At 30.8% G+C, this 17,339-nt stretch overlaps 1 protein-coding gene across 1 annotated transcript; it reads left to right on the top strand.

Moving 5' to 3' along the window:
* The first annotated feature begins 3,497 nt into the window (after positions 1 to 3,497).
* LOC101248552 (transcription factor MYBS3) lies at positions 3,498 to 11,682 on the top strand. The gene is made up of 3 exons (XM_004252312.5): positions 3,498 to 4,076; positions 10,235 to 10,443; positions 10,672 to 11,682. The coding sequence occupies exons 1-3, from the start codon at positions 3,731 to 3,733 to the stop codon at positions 11,242 to 11,244; spliced, it is 1,128 nt and encodes a 375-aa protein (XP_004252360.1). The 5' UTR covers positions 3,498 to 3,730; the 3' UTR covers positions 11,245 to 11,682.
* Positions 11,683 to 17,339: the final 5,657 nt, after the last annotated feature.

Raw genomic sequence — 17,339 nt, 5'->3', positions numbered from 1 at the left:
AAAAAATTATTTTCTATTTTCAATTTGTAAACAGACTAAAGTAATAAGCAAATCAATAACGTATTAATTATTGACTTTTGGTTTTTATCTATTTGATTTAAACCAATAAGCAAACGCTCCTCTATTTTATTTTTAAACTTTTTTGTTTATTAATTTTCATTTTTTCATATATACACTATTTGCTACTTAAATTTACGTGGCAAAATGACAAAGTCATGTCTCAACATTTGTTACTTATACTCAAAAGTCACAACAATTCCATATTTTAGATGGGTTCAAAAGTCTTAATTTGCATTTATTGAATTAACCATAATAATAACGATGCTCAATTCTAACTCAAAAACAAGAACGATAAAAATAAACACATCCATTTTAATAAAGTAATTACGAAGTTGAAAGAAATTGAGTCTCATTGAAATTGAGTAATTACCAGGTTGCTTTTAATTAGTTTATATACTTATTTTATTTTTGTTTTTTTTATTAATTTGCATTAACACTTTAAAGCTATTATTTGTTTACTTAATGAATTTAGGAATAAATGGGTTACGATTTAACTATTAACAAAAACTTAAAAATCGAATTAATAAATTAATTAAAAGAATTTACAAAAGCATTTAAAATAGTTAATTCAATAAATATCGATAAATTAACAACATTTTTATATATAATTTATCATAAAATTAATTTTTACGCACCTCAACTATAAAAAAAAACTAATTATTTTAATGTATTTTATAAACAAAACAATTTGTAATAATTTAAAATAATACATAAAAATGTTATTATTTTATTTATTATTATTTTTAACAAAGATATCAAATTAAACATCAACAAGCATATTGTTTTGGTATTCATGCTATACCATGCATATTCGAGCACTAGTCACCAACGTTAATTTTCAAGCTTCAGCAGGGGATCTACGGAGATAGAGAGTGAATCGCTGGTATCATAGTTCAATTATCATCTGTATATAGTTTTGGTTAGTCCGTTGTATTTGAGATAAATTTATATTTATTTAATCTAGTTTGTATCTTGTACTATTTTCAACAAAATGTATATAAATTTATATTTATTTAATCTAGTTTGTATCTTGTACTATTTTCAATAATTTTGTACCTTCGGCCACCGGGTTATATAATTGGATCTTGTAATTGTATATATTTGTTTCATTTCCTTTTTTCCACTCACTATGTTTTTCTTTTTATTTGTTATTATCTTCTCATTGATTTTTGATTCTGCCCGATAAATTTGTTACTTGTAATTTCAGGATATGAATAGACTTACTTATTAGTCAGTTATAATAAGTGTCATTATGATGTTCGAATTTTCGAATCATAATATTAAGTGAAGACTTAATTAGATATTTAATTGATAAATAATTAAATAAAAAATTCACCGATACAAATCCATATGAATATAAAAAGGAAAATTTAGCTAACTAGTCAAAAAAACCAACTTATTCAGTGATAATATCCATACTTTAATAATATTAGTAAACATGTCAAAAATGTCATTATTTTGAAAATAAATAATTATTATGATATTATTAATATTTTCTCTCTCATTATTTACAGTTTTTTTTTCTCTCTCATAGATTACACATTTTCCTATATTTATGTAATTGGATAAATATTAATGTCATTTTAATTTTTTTCTTTCTTTTCTTAAGTTTATCAATTTCTCTTTCTTACTTTCTTCCAAATCAAATTTCCAGATTTTTCTATCTTTTCTTATTCTTCTTTTAATTTTTCGCTCTAACATTCTTCCAAATCAATTCCACAGATTTTCCATTCAATATATTAATATTTTCTACTATTCTCATTTAATTTCGTTGCAAGATTTAATTTGAAGATTAACAATGATTTGGGTATTATGTTTTTCAGATTCCTTATTTATTTACTTACTGATTTTAGTGTTTTTTTTTAATTTTGTTGTTGTCCTTAAAATATTTTTTGGGGTTTGAGACTACATAATTTTCTTTTAAATTGACGTTTTCAAGAGAGTTACTAGAGTTATTAGACAAAATAATCAAAGTTCTTCCGATTTTCCATCATTTTTTTTTCACTCAAGAATTAAACAACAATGTAGGTTCCGCTTCTAAGGAGGATATATGACGGAAAAAAATGCCTGAATCCGTCGATGTGCAAAATCCCACACAAATTCATAACCATGAAGTTGAAGAAGACCAATTTGTTGGAGAAGGGGGTTTTTTTTTTTTACATATTCTGTGTCTTGCATGTTAGATTAATTTGTTTAGTAATTTTTAAGATTAAAAAAAATTCATGTTACAATGCGTTTGGAAGTGTATATGGAATTTTTATTGTGTTATAGTTAGTATTTATTTTTGTATTTCATATATTTATTGTATTTTGTGTTCTATTTTTTTTTTTGTGTTAGTTATGTCAATATAACACATTATATGAGTTTGATTGTGTATATTTCATAGTTTTGATGTTTTTTGTATTCATAGATTTGGAAGTGTATATTGAATTTTGTTGTTGTTTTACATGACGTATGTATTTTTGTATTTCATTATTTTATTGTATTTTATATCCATAGATTTGGAATCGTATTTCATATATTTAATTCATTTTGTATTATGTTTTTTTATAGTTATGTCAATGTACCACACTTAGTATTTATTTTTGTATTTCATAGTTTTATTATTTTTTGTATTCATAAATTTGAAAGTATATATTGAATTTTGATACTATTTTAGTCAGTATGTATTTTTACAATTAACAGTTGTATTCATTCAAAAATTATGTTGCATTGTTTCTGAATTTGACATTTTTTTCTAATTTGTATTTATTCTAAAGGTATGTCAACTAGTTATGTATTTTATTTAAGAATGAGTACACCAAATATTCAATTATTCCTTTTCAATTTTATATTTCATTCACTTTTTCATCATACTATTTTTTTGTATTTTATATATTATTATACAAAATTCTAAATAAAAACTAGAATAAATAGAAATACAAATAAAATACATATTGAAATGAATACGTACAAGATTTTTGATGAAAATTAACTATATAGGGAAAAAAATATATGAAAATACAAATATATTTCTTAAATGACTATATAGATAAATTCGGCATACCTATTGGAATGAATACAAACTAATAAAAAACTATAATAAATATAAATAGAATATATTTTTGAAATGAATATAATTTTAAAAAGGTAAAAATTCTAGAGAGAAAAAAAAGAATAAAATTTAAATTTTATTTGAAAATGTAACTGATGAGAAAATTAAGTATCCTTACTTTTTTGAAATATTCTCTTCCTTGATTTTCTCCCTTTTGTTATTAAATAATTATATTTTTTAAATAAAAACAAATAATAAAAACATAAATAACATACATAACAAACTAAAATTTGACATTATTACTAAATATTGAAAGTGTTGCTAATGAACCCTCTTAAATGATAAAATATTGACATTTTAAAACATTTTCCCTGTAAAAATGCACTCGTTAAACTAAAAACATAAGCAAATTTCCTTTTTTTTCTCTCTCTTGTTGATTGTACACTCCCATCCACAAACTAAAGTCTTTTCCTTTTTTATCTCCCTCCTTCTCCACCTTATTATTCGCATATTCTTATCCACCATTTATAAACCTTTCTCCTTCAAAATCAACAACAAAAAATTATATAAACTTCTAAATCATAAAAAAGAAATAAAAAATTAAATCTTATCCATTTACTCGCCGAGTCAATCATCATGACTCGGCGGTGTTCCCATTGCAACAACAATGGCCACAATTCCCGGACTTGTCCTACCAGAGGTGGCGTCACCGGTGGTGTCGGTGGTGGTAGCTCCGGAGGCGGAGGTGTGCGGTTGTTTGGTGTTAGGCTTACGGATGGTTCGATCATGAAGAAAAGTGCTAGCATGGGAAATCTATCATCCCTTCACTATCATTCTTCTTCATCCGCTGCTGCTTCGCCTAATCCTGGTTCACCTTCTTCTGATGTTCTTCGTGAATCTGTTCATTTGACTGATGGTTATCTCTCTGATGATCCTGCTCATGCTTCGTCTTCTGCAAATCATAGAATTGAAAGGAAAAAAGGTTTGGTGTTTTATTATTTTTTTTTCAAAATTGATGAAATGTTGAAATGAATGTGATATTAAGGCTTATTTACTGCTCTTTAATTGCCAAATATAGCTGGATTATTCCTTTGAAGCAAGATTAAAATTAGTCTAATTATGAGGAATCTTCGAAATTTAATCTTTTTTTTCTGGACAAACAAATCTAGTAGCATGCCTGAATAGAGCGTATGGAATACTGTGCTGACTAGTTTGTGGTTGAGGTTTAATTGATTAGTTCATTTGAAACTTTTATGTGTTTTCCCTAATCCTAGAAAGTGGCTCTGGGAGGTTAGAGTGTAAGCAGACCTTATCCTACTTTAGAGAGGTAGTAGAGTCTGTTTCTAATAGACTCTTAGCTCGAGGAAAAATATGACAATAATTGGATAGGCAGGATGGTTAGATTTACCTAGTGCTTGATATTGATTTTTCATCTTTAAACCCCTTCCCCTTTTCTCCCTCTTAATTTTGTCTGTTTTATAGTAGTAAGTAAGAAAGTCGGGTTTTTTTTTTGTTTCGGATGATTTTGTTTATTTGCAATTTACACTTCTCCTCTTTATTTACTTGGATAGGTAGGATGATTAGGTCTATGTTGTGCATTATATGTGACTCTGATGATTTTCTTTGAATACTACATACGATACAATACTCATATAACCGAGCAACCTTTTTTGGGAAATTGATTGATATATACACCTGCCAAACCCCTACCCACTTCTTTCCTCCATCCTAATTTGTTTGTTTTTACAAAATGAGTATCTTTTTAGTATTTTGCTGTCTCTTTACTTTGGGGCCGAGGGAGGGAGGAAGAGGTTGATGTTTCAGTTTGCATCTTTGATTGATGGTACTTAGTTGGTATTTTCTTCTCTTAAAAGTTGGTTTTAGTATTTTCTCCTTTTTTTGGTTCTTTTTTCCCTTTTAGGTTTTTAATGCTTTTGTTTCTGCATCTTCGGTTTTGTATTGCTGTTGTGCTTTATATTTGATGTATATCTTAGATGTTATGTTGTGCATGTTTGTGTCTGGGATTTTTTTTTTGGTATCTTTTGTGCCTGATAATTCAACCTTGGAACTCAACCAAAATACTAGCTAAATAGGTGAGCATTGTCTAAGACCATATGAGGAGAAAACAGTTCACTCCTCAACTAATGTGAGACACTCTGACACCCCACACAATAGGACTGGAAATCTAGAGCATAGACAACATAATATGAGGGCCCAACATTGTATAAACCGAGAACATGAATGTGTGTGGCTCTGATAACATGTGAACAGAAGTGATTTTTGGGTCTAATTCAATCTCAAAATCTAGTATAATAAGTGATGATTGCCTAAAACCCTATAAGAGTTCTATCTTTCCCTCTTCCCAACAGTTGAGTTTCCTAAGTACAAGTAGATAATTCTTGTTAGGTCGATCTGGTTGATTTGTCACATGTTTTTGCTGGTTGATTTGTAGCATGTTCTTGCTGGTTGAATGTCTCTAAGTTAATTTTTTCGAGCAGTTTTGGTATATGGAAACTTGCATCCCATTTTTGGTGTGCTCAGAGTGAATGTTAAGTTGTGGGCTAGATACTCGCACTAGGTAATCCAATTAATATCAAATGTCCAGAATAAGTGGAGCTCTTTTGTTTTTATTTGTTTTTTGATAAAAAAAATGTTTCTTGTGGAATAGTTTGGTTACGCTTGAAAAATAAAAAGGGTTGCCAATGCATGAAATGTTGCATTCACATAAGGTCCAAAGCATGGCCGCACCGTAAAGGAAGGGTGTAATGTAAGCAGCCTATCTCGAGGCCAGCACCAGTTGTTGATTCCATGGTTCAAACCCATGACCTCAAGTGATTCAGAAAACTTTACTGTTGCTCCAAGGTTTCCCTTTTTTTGGCTACATCTTGCATATTCACTTGATTTGTCTTTCACTTTTGCACTCCATGCAACTTTGTATTCTTGAAAATTGAGCTGTCTTTCCTCTTTTGATTGGAAAATACTGTTTCTGTCAAGTTGTGCCTCTTCTTAGATGTCCAATAGTGCCTTTATGAATTTTTGTCAACTTATGACCAAAAAACGATGAAGTCGTATTCATCATCTGAACATCTTGATCAATTTAATCAAATCAAAAGTTCTTGTGACATCGCCTGGAAGAGTAAAGATCAGCTGCCTTTTTGGACGTCTGATGCAGATCTTCTGTAACCTTTGTTTTGTTTCTCCTTCCTTTCAAGGCATTTCAATGCCACATCTGTAAGCCACTTTTCAGTATCCTCTATTTCATGCTTCTCAATATACTGGATGATTCCAACTTACTCCATACCTTTGTCACACTCCATATGTCAATTATATCCTACTTAGCCATGAGAATGGATGCACCCTCTCGGTCACTTTCTTCTAGTGGATCTTTAGTAAATCAATCCTTTCATCTTTAGCTGTTTCTTTTCATTCTTAACGACTCAAATTTATCGTCGATAAATAAATGGAAATGAGAAATTGCTGCTTCCTGCTACGGATATTAATGAATGGGATGATCATTGGATGTAAGATGTTTGGAGTGGTAGCGTGGAATTGATATAAAATAGTGAATTTGGTCTATAGCGCTTCATACTGTTGGATATTCATACAGTGTCAGTATGTTGCAATAGTTGATGATTAAAACAAACTGATGTTGGAAAATAGTTATTAGTATAGCGTTGTTCTGGTGTGATTTACTGTGTTTGTGTGAAAGGGGAACTTTCTTATTCACTGTGTGTTTACTGCATCAATGAACAAAAAGGGGGCCGTTCTTGTGGTGTGGTTAATGCATTTGTGTGGAAGTGCACCTTTCTTATTCACTTGATACAAATACATTCAATGTGATTTATAGTGTTATCTAGTTGGCTAGCTCTTCCTGCGGTTGCTGATCATAATCAAATTATTAGTCCTCCTACTGTAATTCGTGTTACATTGATGCATCTTCAAGTTGACATTTGTCTGTGATTTGGTAATGCAGCTTCAACTGGAGGTTTTGGTTTCTCTTATACTTCCTCGTGTAGTTTTCGTCCTTCTTTCTATGGAGAAGATAAACTGAAAAGATCAACATAATAAGCAGGGTGACACAAAAATGTGATCCCACCAATAGTGCTTGTAGTAATGACATGGTTGTTTCTCTAGAATTAAGTTGTATAGCAAGTCATTGATCCAATAGTCTTTTCGTATAAACAGTTAAGGGTTTTTGTTATCTCCGAGGCTTCTAAAGAAGAAATTATGTGGTCTTGCAATTATTTTCAAGTGCATTGATCAAATATTCTTATTTAACTCATTCCCTTATAATTGGACATAGCATGTTGCTGTTCAACTAATGATGCCATCTACCATCTTGATTTGGTGCGTGATAAGTTCGGTCTAAAATGTAATCTTCTCAAATTCTTAAAGTTGTGCCGAGGTGCATGAGAATTCATGGAATATCATCTTAAACAAAAGTTTTTGGAATTGGAAGTTTTTCTTTTCCCAATTTGTGGTTTTTGTTGGTTTTTTAAGAAGGGTAGAACAACAAAAAGATTAAACATTTTTGAAATTGTCTCTTAATTTTTATCAAGCACAGAGTGTTTTTGAACAGAAGATAGAGCTAGGATGGATGAAAAGGAGGATCGCATCAGAGTCATGTCTGATAAGAAGGACATAACCTTACATAGGAAGGTGTGAATGACAGAATTAAGGTAGAATGTTAATAGGTAAGAGCAGTGATTTAAAAGGCGGGGGCGGGGGGCGTGAGGCGAGGCGAGGCGTTTTATACAATACGGGGCGAGGCGTAAGCCCCGAGACATGGGGCATAAGTCCCATGGATCTATAGGGCGTGCTCTCATGTATATTCAATTTTATAGTTCTATTACTAATTAAATTCCTTTCAATGATTTTACATATTATTTTTTATTAAAAACCTACGATATATTTGCGATAAGTATTGAGAATCTATAATAAAGAAAAAAAGTATCATAATTACTATTTGAGAAATATCATTACACCAATAACAATAAAACATGACTATACAAGTATAAATAATCTAATATCTTAACTTTCTAATAATAAAAGAATCATCATTTCTAATATATATATATATATATATATATATATATCGTACTATACAATTTATCCCCATGAAGCCCTAAAAGAGAATAATCAATAAACTTACAAGTATTATAGTATAAACATCACTGTTTCATCAATAAAAATAAAATTACTTTCAAATAATTAAATAAAATATGATAATTTTGAGACATATGACAAAACCATGAAGACCAATGATAAGTGAACAAGTAAAATTTTGCTACATATTTTTAAGAGAAATGTTACGTAATATATAATTACCTTCATAGTGCTACCAAATAGTAAATATGTGATACTACATTTGTTGTTTAGGGTACTCTCAATCTTGTTATCTTTATAGATTAAAAAGTTGTGTATCATTCATTTATTCAAGAATTATGAGGGTCAAAAATGTTAATTAAAGATTTTAACAGATAATTTGTGTAAGTATTGTCAGGCGAGTACCGAGCGTTGGGCGTGCTTAGGGCATATAGTCGGGCGCTTAGGGCGTAAGTCTTGTAGAACTAAGTCCCAAACTTGAGTCTCGAGGCGTTTTGCTAGAGCCCCGCCTTAGGGGTCCCAAGGCGAGTCCCAGAAGAGTCTTTTAAAACACTGGGTAGGAGTGTGTCCTTAGTAGTAGGTAGCAGTGTTTTGTCTTGTTGCCCTTACTAGTAGTTGTAAGTCTACTTCTGTAGTTTCATGTTCTACAATTTCTGTTACCATCAATTATTTCATATAGTTCGTTTCTTTTATTGTTTGTTATAGTACTATTTTGTCACCATCTGTGGTTTTTGTTACTATTTATTGTCTCTTGTTCTTCCTTTATGCCTTTTTCTAGAACCGGGGGTCCATCGGAAACAACCTCTCTAGGTAGTATGTACACTCTACCCTCTCCACCCTCTCTAGACCCCACTGAGCGGGACTATATTGAGTATGTTATTGGTGTAGAGGGTCTTTTAAAAAGCCAACATATAATTAGAAAATTTGCAAAAGAAAAAATGCATAATGAAATTCAAAAACCTAAAATATCTCAACTAAATTTGTCTAACTAGGTTTAAGTTTAACAAAGACTCATCCTACAACTACACCACTAATTGTTCTTGTAAATTTTGTAGCAACAAAATAAAATATTCAACATTCCTCTGCTTCAGTTGCTGCAATCTAAAAAGGTTGTTCCTCCTTTAAATTTCTGCTTAGGTAGTTTGTGCTTGTGAATTCTTTTGAGTGTTGTTGAACTTGCACACTTTTTCGTAACATGATTTTCCTTCTCCTCCTTTCTTTTTTGTCTATTGGTTTGTGCATAAACATCAGCCTCAATAATATTGTCTTGTATGAAAGATCTTTTAATGTGCTTTAATTTGGACAAACCTTAGGATTTGCAAAAACTTGTCATGAGGATTTTTCTTCCATTATAATGTCTCATAGATCATAGATTTCAAAGTAAAACTTGAATTTCACTGACCAATTTTGATAGTTTTCGTCCGTGATTCAAAAAGATATTGATGCTTGTCTTGATTAAAATAGGTACGGATTAAAATAAGTATTGGTTTTATGTATCCCTACATTAAAAATTGGTATTTGGCTCAAGTGTTAAAAATAAGCACAGGTTAAAAATGAGTTGGAAATAGGTATAGTTTAGTGGATGGAAGGTTTTCTTCTTCAGTGAACTCACAGATGCAGTAAAATAAGATCAATGAAAGATCTTATACCACGGGTGGGTAATTAAAAAAGGGTGGAGCTGCAAAATGATTGAAATTCCCTTAATTTTTATTAAGCATAGAGGCCTTTAATAGTCAATTGAAAGAAAAAATCTGCAGAAATTTATAAAATATAATTCAAAAACCTTAAATATCTTAAATAAAATTTACTAATTTTTATTTATACAGAAACTCCTCCTACAACTAACCTATTTATTATTCTAGTAAATCAACAGTAACAGAAGCAAATATTTTCCTTTCCTTTTTGGGTCTCACTTTTGTTGGGATGATTTGCTAAAAGAGTTTTGTCACTAACTCCAACATTGGGTGACAATTATATCACCTAGGTTCGTGGAGGAAAGTTGGTTGTGAACTTATTTCTCGGATGTGTTTGTAGGCATTCCATGGACAGAGGAAGAGCACCGGCTTTTCTTGATCGGCCTACAAAAATTGGGCAAAGGAGATTGGCGGGGTATATCGCGAAACTTTGTGACGTCAAGGACTCCTACCCAAGTAGCTAGCCATGCCCAAAAGTATTTTATTCGGCAGAGTAATGCTACTCGGAGAAAGAGAAGATCCAGTCTTTTTGACATTGTTGCTGATACGGTTTGTCTTGCTTCTCAAACTTAAGCTTTGGATAATGATCATATTATGACCATATAGGCATTGCTGTGCACTATAGTAGGCCTAAAGCTACCCCTGCCCAAGCCCACCCAAATGCATAGGCAGTTGATATGCCATTGCAGCATGTGTACTCAGTTACTTGGTCATCCACCCAAATTCACACTTTCGTTTTGATCCTTTTTCATGTTTCATTTCTATGATGTTAAACAGGCTGCTGATGCTTCCCATCCACTTCCCGAAGAACAATTTATGCTCCCACCTAGAGCAATGGAAAGTGATAAGGAACAGTTAGCACCTTCTGCAACAAAAGCAATAGAAACTGATTTTGCAGATTCACTCCCTTCCTTAGATCTCTCTCTCAAGTCAAATTTTGAATCCATGGAAACCGCTCCAAGTGAACCTGTTGAAGAAACGAAACCAAATACCACAATCAGCGAAATTCCTTCAGGATTTCCAGCATTCTTCCCAGCTTACATTCCAGTTCCATATCCCTTCTGGCCATCAAGTGCCTTCCCGGTCCCTGAAGATAGAGGAGCAGAAGCATCTCATCATCAGATCCTCAAGCCAATTCCATCCGTCCCTAAAGAACCAGTGAATGTAGACGAACTAGTGGGAATGTCCCAGCTTACTTTAGCAGACGCTGGTTCTGGCCATATTGAGCCTTCACCACTCTCCCTAAAGCTAACAGCAGAACCATCACGGCAATCAGCTTTTCATGCTAGCACACCAGTCAAAAGCTCAGAGATTACCAAGGGTGAAACTGCTCCGATTCAAGCAATTTAAACCCATTGGGATGAGTCTACCTTGTTTTTCTTAAGGGTGCAAGTACATGTTCTCTTCCCTCTCATCTATGTGACATAGGGTAGGTACTTTCAAAGAAGCAGCAAGTAGGTGAATTTAGCTGAAAATTCATTCTTTGTCATTGTATAGAACTTAGGGTGTCTTAACATACTTAATACTGTGGTGTTTTATGTAAATTGTTGGCTTCTTTGTAATTGCTTTTATTTTCTCATATTAAGAGAAAATATAGGGTCACTGATTCTGTTCAGTGTGAGGGAGTGATGGTTTTGGCATAGTTGCTTCCAATTTGAGAACTTTTGATATGGAGTTGATTGTCATATGTTATGCATCTGTAATAGTATGGTAAAAAACTCAAGTGTAAAAATGTAGAATACTTCATGCTATGCTTATAGAATAATCATGAACTTATATTCAAATCAACTGAAGTGTGAGTGAGATAACATGCGTCATTGTATGATGTTTAATATAAAGGCGTAAACATAATGTGTTCTTTAACTTTGCTTCACTTGACCTCTAATCAGGAGTTTCAAATTTAGGGATTTTTCATTTATGACCTTCATCTTTAGGTGTGCATAAGTAAATGTTTAAATTTGTATAAAATTGTTCAAGTACTTGCACATGTCTTACATAATAATTTGTGTGAGATATACTTGAACTGATTTGTAATTTTTGGGGGGTGTAATGGTCCATTTATGTAGTTTTTCCTAATCAATAACTAAGGTAATTTACAGAATTTTCATTAGCTTGGAAGTTAATTACTTAGATATATGTTTTTTACAATGTTATTAGTCTTAATAAATTTTGATGCGTCAGATACGTTCAAATACATGTAGCTTGGTATATATGAATCAAAATTAGGTGTGAGTTGGTCTACATACATTGCATCCTATTGGATTCGTATGTGTCTAAGATACACAGAAATATTTTACTCGTCTTCCTCCAATCTTGCTTATCACTCTTTAAATGTATTTGGCATCCCAAATCCATGTGAATCTTATCAGATACATGTATCTAGTGGAATTCGCATGTATCTGGGATACATAGACAAATGTGATTCGCTCTTTATTATTTTTTGTCGCCTTTCTCCCTATTTCAGTTTGTCTAGTAATAAAAGCATATATCTAGGCGTATCTTGCTTGAAATCTGATATAAAATTATAAATTAATGATATAAATATAATTATTTTAAACTATAAGGAAAATTAGTAAATATAATAGGATTATTTGTGTAACTAGATAGTTTCTCCTAATTATTACTACATATTGATATTCTCACTATTGGATATGTAAGGGTTGTTCGCTTTAATGTGTTATTAAAATAATATTGATGTTAAACTCATACATAAATAAATGTGTTTTGCTTTTAGTAGTATTAATTGCCAAGATATGAGACAGGTTAATATGAAATTGAAATTTTGGAAAAAAATCCTAGAATCAATATATTTTAAGTTGAGCGAAATTAAAATCAAATATTTAAAGTGTAAATTTAGTGATGTGTCTCATATAGTGCATGGATGTGAAGACACACGGTAGATGAAATAGACTCCCATCTGATATCATGTGTAATAACAATGTGTCATCTAATCTGGTAAATTTTACAAAGCAATAGTTAAAGTTATTATGATTTATAGGACTGGATATTGTTCAACAAGAACTCGCATGTTAAGAAGATGAAGTGTAATGACGAAGTGGAAGTTTGGTCATACCAGAAGAGATAACATTAGGAGTGCGGCTATTCTTATAAGGAGAGAGTGAACTCCATAAAGGACAAGATGCAAAAAGTGAGATCGGGTGGTTTGTGCATATGTGTGGAGGTAGAAGGTTAATCGAAAGTCAAACGTATTTATTTTCCATTCTCACAATATTAATATTAATTCTTTTTATTTTTTCTTATAATTATATGTCTACTAGTATAAACTAAGTATAAGATACATTATTTGTCATGTTATCATGAGATATTCATTGAAGTACTAAAATGAAACTTAATGTTAAATTTAAAAGTAGAGCTGTCAAAATGAGTTTGATTTGCTAGGTGGGTCCAATCTAATAATTAAGAAAAAATGGCACAACATGTACTCTTTTTAATTAATTGGCAACATATAGCCTCTTTTTATTTTTATAACAAAAAAAAGATTTTAAAAAATTAAAATTGGCATATTTTTGCCCTTATGGCCAGTTAATATATGAGAAGTAATTTAGTTTTAAATCAATTATTTTTTAAAATTAGTAACAACATGTTGCACTTTTAAAGGGAAGCGGGACTTTGTTCCCTTTTTTCTCTTTCTTTTTTCATAAACGTTTAATGTAAAATTTAGATCATTCTTCTTCAATCCTCTTAAACAAAAGTGTTAAAAATTGATGTTCTAGAAGATTTGTATGTTTTCGGTTTTTATATTGTTGTTAACTTTTTTCTTGGTCTTTTAATTTTTTCAACTTGAAAGTTTTTATATTTGGGTGAAAATTAAGGAAATAGTAATTGTGGGTATCAATTGTCATGGTTAAGAAAAACATTTTAAAATTTTTTCCTAAAAAAGAGATTCTAATTTTGTTGAATCTCCATCAAAAACTTTAATTTTAGTCATTTAAGTTCTTCGTAGTATCCGATTCGTAGTAAAGATAATCTTAAAGATAAACAATGTGAATCAGTTGGTGTTGTAGATTAAAAAAAATATAGAAAAGAGATATTCCATTTGAGGTTGCTAGAAGGAGAAGTGAAGGAACCTTACCCCAGGTTCTTGTAAGTTGCTTTTAAGTAAAGACACAAACACGTATTGAATTAAAAACCTTCCTCACTCAAGGAAGGAAAAACCTCGTTTTATTAATTCAACTATAAGATTTTGTGATTACAACTCAATAATCAAAAGTCTTATCTCTACCACCTCTCTCGATTGACTCCAATCGATCTCTCCATAAGGCCAAACCCACCTTTTGTTACAACTTTCACTAACACTCAACCCTACAAAGAGCCAAACCCACCCTTTGTACAATAAACTATAAATTACAATCAAAACAAAAAAACAAGACAAATAGTTCTACACGATAAAACCTTCTCACTCGAGAATGTTTTAAACGTAGCAATCCTATCAACTTTGAAGACTTCAGTTTGATGAATAATTCTCTCTTGTTCCCTGCATGAAGTCGTGCCTTTCTTCCTCTGCCTCGTGCTCTTCCTATAGAGTTTATTTTGTCTTGTACAATCCTTTTCTGATAAGGTAAGGAAGTTATGTTTAAACACCCTTTTAAAGTACAATCCTTATTATATACAACTTCCTTCCCTAATAATATATTTAAGGTTTTTCTTATTTGTATCAACTTATACCTTTAATATATTATTTTTGGCTTTGACAAATAACTCTATTTTCTTGATTACAAATAGAGTTATTTGTCAAAACCAAAAATAATATATTAAAGGTATAAGCTGATACAAATAAGGAAAACCTTAAATATATTATTAAGGAAGGAAGTTGTATATAATAAGGATTGTACTTTAAAAGGGAATCCTTGTTTAAACATAACTTCCTTACCTTATCAGATAAGGATTGTACAAGGCAAAATAAACTCTATAAGAAGAGCACGAGGCAGAGTAAGAAAGGCACGACTTCACGCAGGGAACAAGGGAGAATTATTCATCAAACTGAAGTCTTCAAAGTTGATAGGATTGCTACGTTTAAAACATTCTCGAGTGAGAAGGTTTTATCGTGTAGAACTATTTGTCTTGTTTTTTTTGTTTTGATTGTAATTTATAGTTTATTGTACAAAGGGTGGGTTTGGCTCTTTGTAGGGTTGAGTGTTAGTGAGAGTTGTAACAAAAGGTGGGTTTGGCCTTTTGGAGAGATCGATTGGAGTCAATCGAGAGAGGTGGTAGAGATAAGACTTTTGATTATTGGGTTGTAATCACAAAATCTTATAGTTGAATTAATAAAACGAGGTTTTTCCTTCCTTGAGTGAGGAAGGTTTTTAATTCAATACGTGTTTGTGTCTTTACATAAAGCAACTTACAAGAACCTGGTTCTTGTTCTGGGGTAAGGTTCCTTCAAGAAGAATTATAGAAAATGATGAATCGTCTAACTTTGAATATTTTTTACTTGTATAATATTTAACATTTTAACTTCCAATGTAATCCTCATTTACACGCTAAAGGAAGAATCTGGAATGTATACAAGTTTTTAGTGAATGAATACACATGTATGCTACATGAATTTTTGTATACACGATTGTTCATTCAAATGATAAAAAATCCATTCAAGTGATAAAAGATTATTCAATTCAATGTTTACATTTTTAGTGAATGAATATACAAATATGTATACATGATTGTTCATCCACGTGATAAAAATCCAATCATGTGATAAAAGATAATTTAGTTAATTATTTACCTATTATAAATGATTGGATACATAAAGTATATAATTTTTGAAAAGGCATCCATTGTAGTAGATAACATAGATTTATATGTCTAGTTGTACTAATTGAATTGAATAGTGTGTGGTGGTTAGTTTCGCAAAAAAAATTTAAAAAAAAACAAAAAAAAAACTACTAGTATGACGTGGTTAATATGAGCAAATTGGCTCTCTTCTTCTTCTTTTTTTTGGTCTATTAAATGCTAATTATTTATGGGCTATTTAGTGCTAATTTTTCATAACAGTTGTATATATATATGTCATTTGGAGTTGGGCTTAATTCTTTTGGCTCATTTAGGAACGAGACTTTTTAACTCAACCTCATTTGGCCCGCTAGCCTCGTGGCCCAACCCGCAAGCCTTAGAATCCACCCCGTGGGCTGTGAATATTTAAAAATACTTTTTATATATATATTTTTAGTAGTGTTTTATTTGTAAAGTTTTTATCAATAAATATTTTTAAAATAAAAAATCAAGTCTTTTAAATTAGCTAGTTTTTTTGTGGGGAAATTGATGGAATGATGAACATTTTCTGATAAATCTTACGTTGATTATTATGTATTTTGTGAGTATTGTCCGAAGTGTTTGAATCATAGATGTATTTTTGTAAATATTTACCGAAGTGTGTGATTTGTAAATGAAAATTTATATGCATTGATGTCGTGTTCATAGACGTCAACGTTCGATGCTCTTAGTTACTCTTTCTAAGAGAGTAATATTGTTCATTTTTTGATTGAAGGTTCAACCCGTCCCACCCTATGGCCTGCTTAGGATTGGGTTGGGTTGTTATTTTATAAGCCCCTTTAATTAAAAGGAGTCAGTCCATCCCTATCCATTTAACTCTTTAGCCCGTTAGAGTTGGGTCAATCTATTTTGACAACCCTATTTAAAATGTTATATATGTGTTTGGTCAAAAATAAAGGAAAAATTGCCAATTAATATAGTTGTGAGGATTAAATTTAAAATATCTATAAAAGTTTCAGCCTTCTACTTCGGCTAACTCTACACTTTTTATTTAGTCGTTGCACTCTTTTTCTCTACTGTGTGAATGATCTTCATGAGCCTTTAGTATCTTTTTGTTAACAATTATAATTGTTACGTTATTTTTTTTTATACAAATAAAGCTATATTTTTATGGAATAAACATGGGCAAAGCAAGTAGTGGAAAAGTCATCTTCAGATACATAAGCATATAATTAATTGTTTTTTAACAGTGTATGGATATTTATAAATGACTAGTTATTTACACCTACTAAATGCTTAATTGTTTTTTTTAACAATATATGGATATTTGTAAATGACTTGCTATTTGCACCTACTAAATGCGTATGAATTGTCATTGATACTTTTGGATTTCTTTCAATGTTTAGGATGACCTACATAAGCATACACTTAATTGTTTTTTTAACAATGTATGAATATTTGTAAATGACTTGCTATTTGCACCTATATAAATGCCTATGAATTGTCATTGATGCTTTTGGATTTCTTTCAATGTTTAGGATGACATATGCTTGCTCTTCTATTTTGGTAAGTTTATAATATTTTATTTTTATGTTATGAAAAAATTGAATAAAAATTTTACTGTCTCAGTATTTTAATTTTTATTTTGAAGTTGATGCAATATTATTTCACAAATAAAATTAAGTATAGATTATTAATAATTTTACATTTTGAAT

The sequence above is a fragment of the Solanum lycopersicum genome, chromosome 12, assembly GCF_036512215.1.
Source record: "Solanum lycopersicum chromosome 12, SLM_r2.1".
In the NCBI taxonomy this organism is placed as follows: domain Eukaryota; kingdom Viridiplantae; phylum Streptophyta; class Magnoliopsida; order Solanales; family Solanaceae; genus Solanum; species Solanum lycopersicum.
Note: the sequence above shows the minus strand (reverse complement) of the source record. Positions and strands in the feature narration are given on the sequence as shown.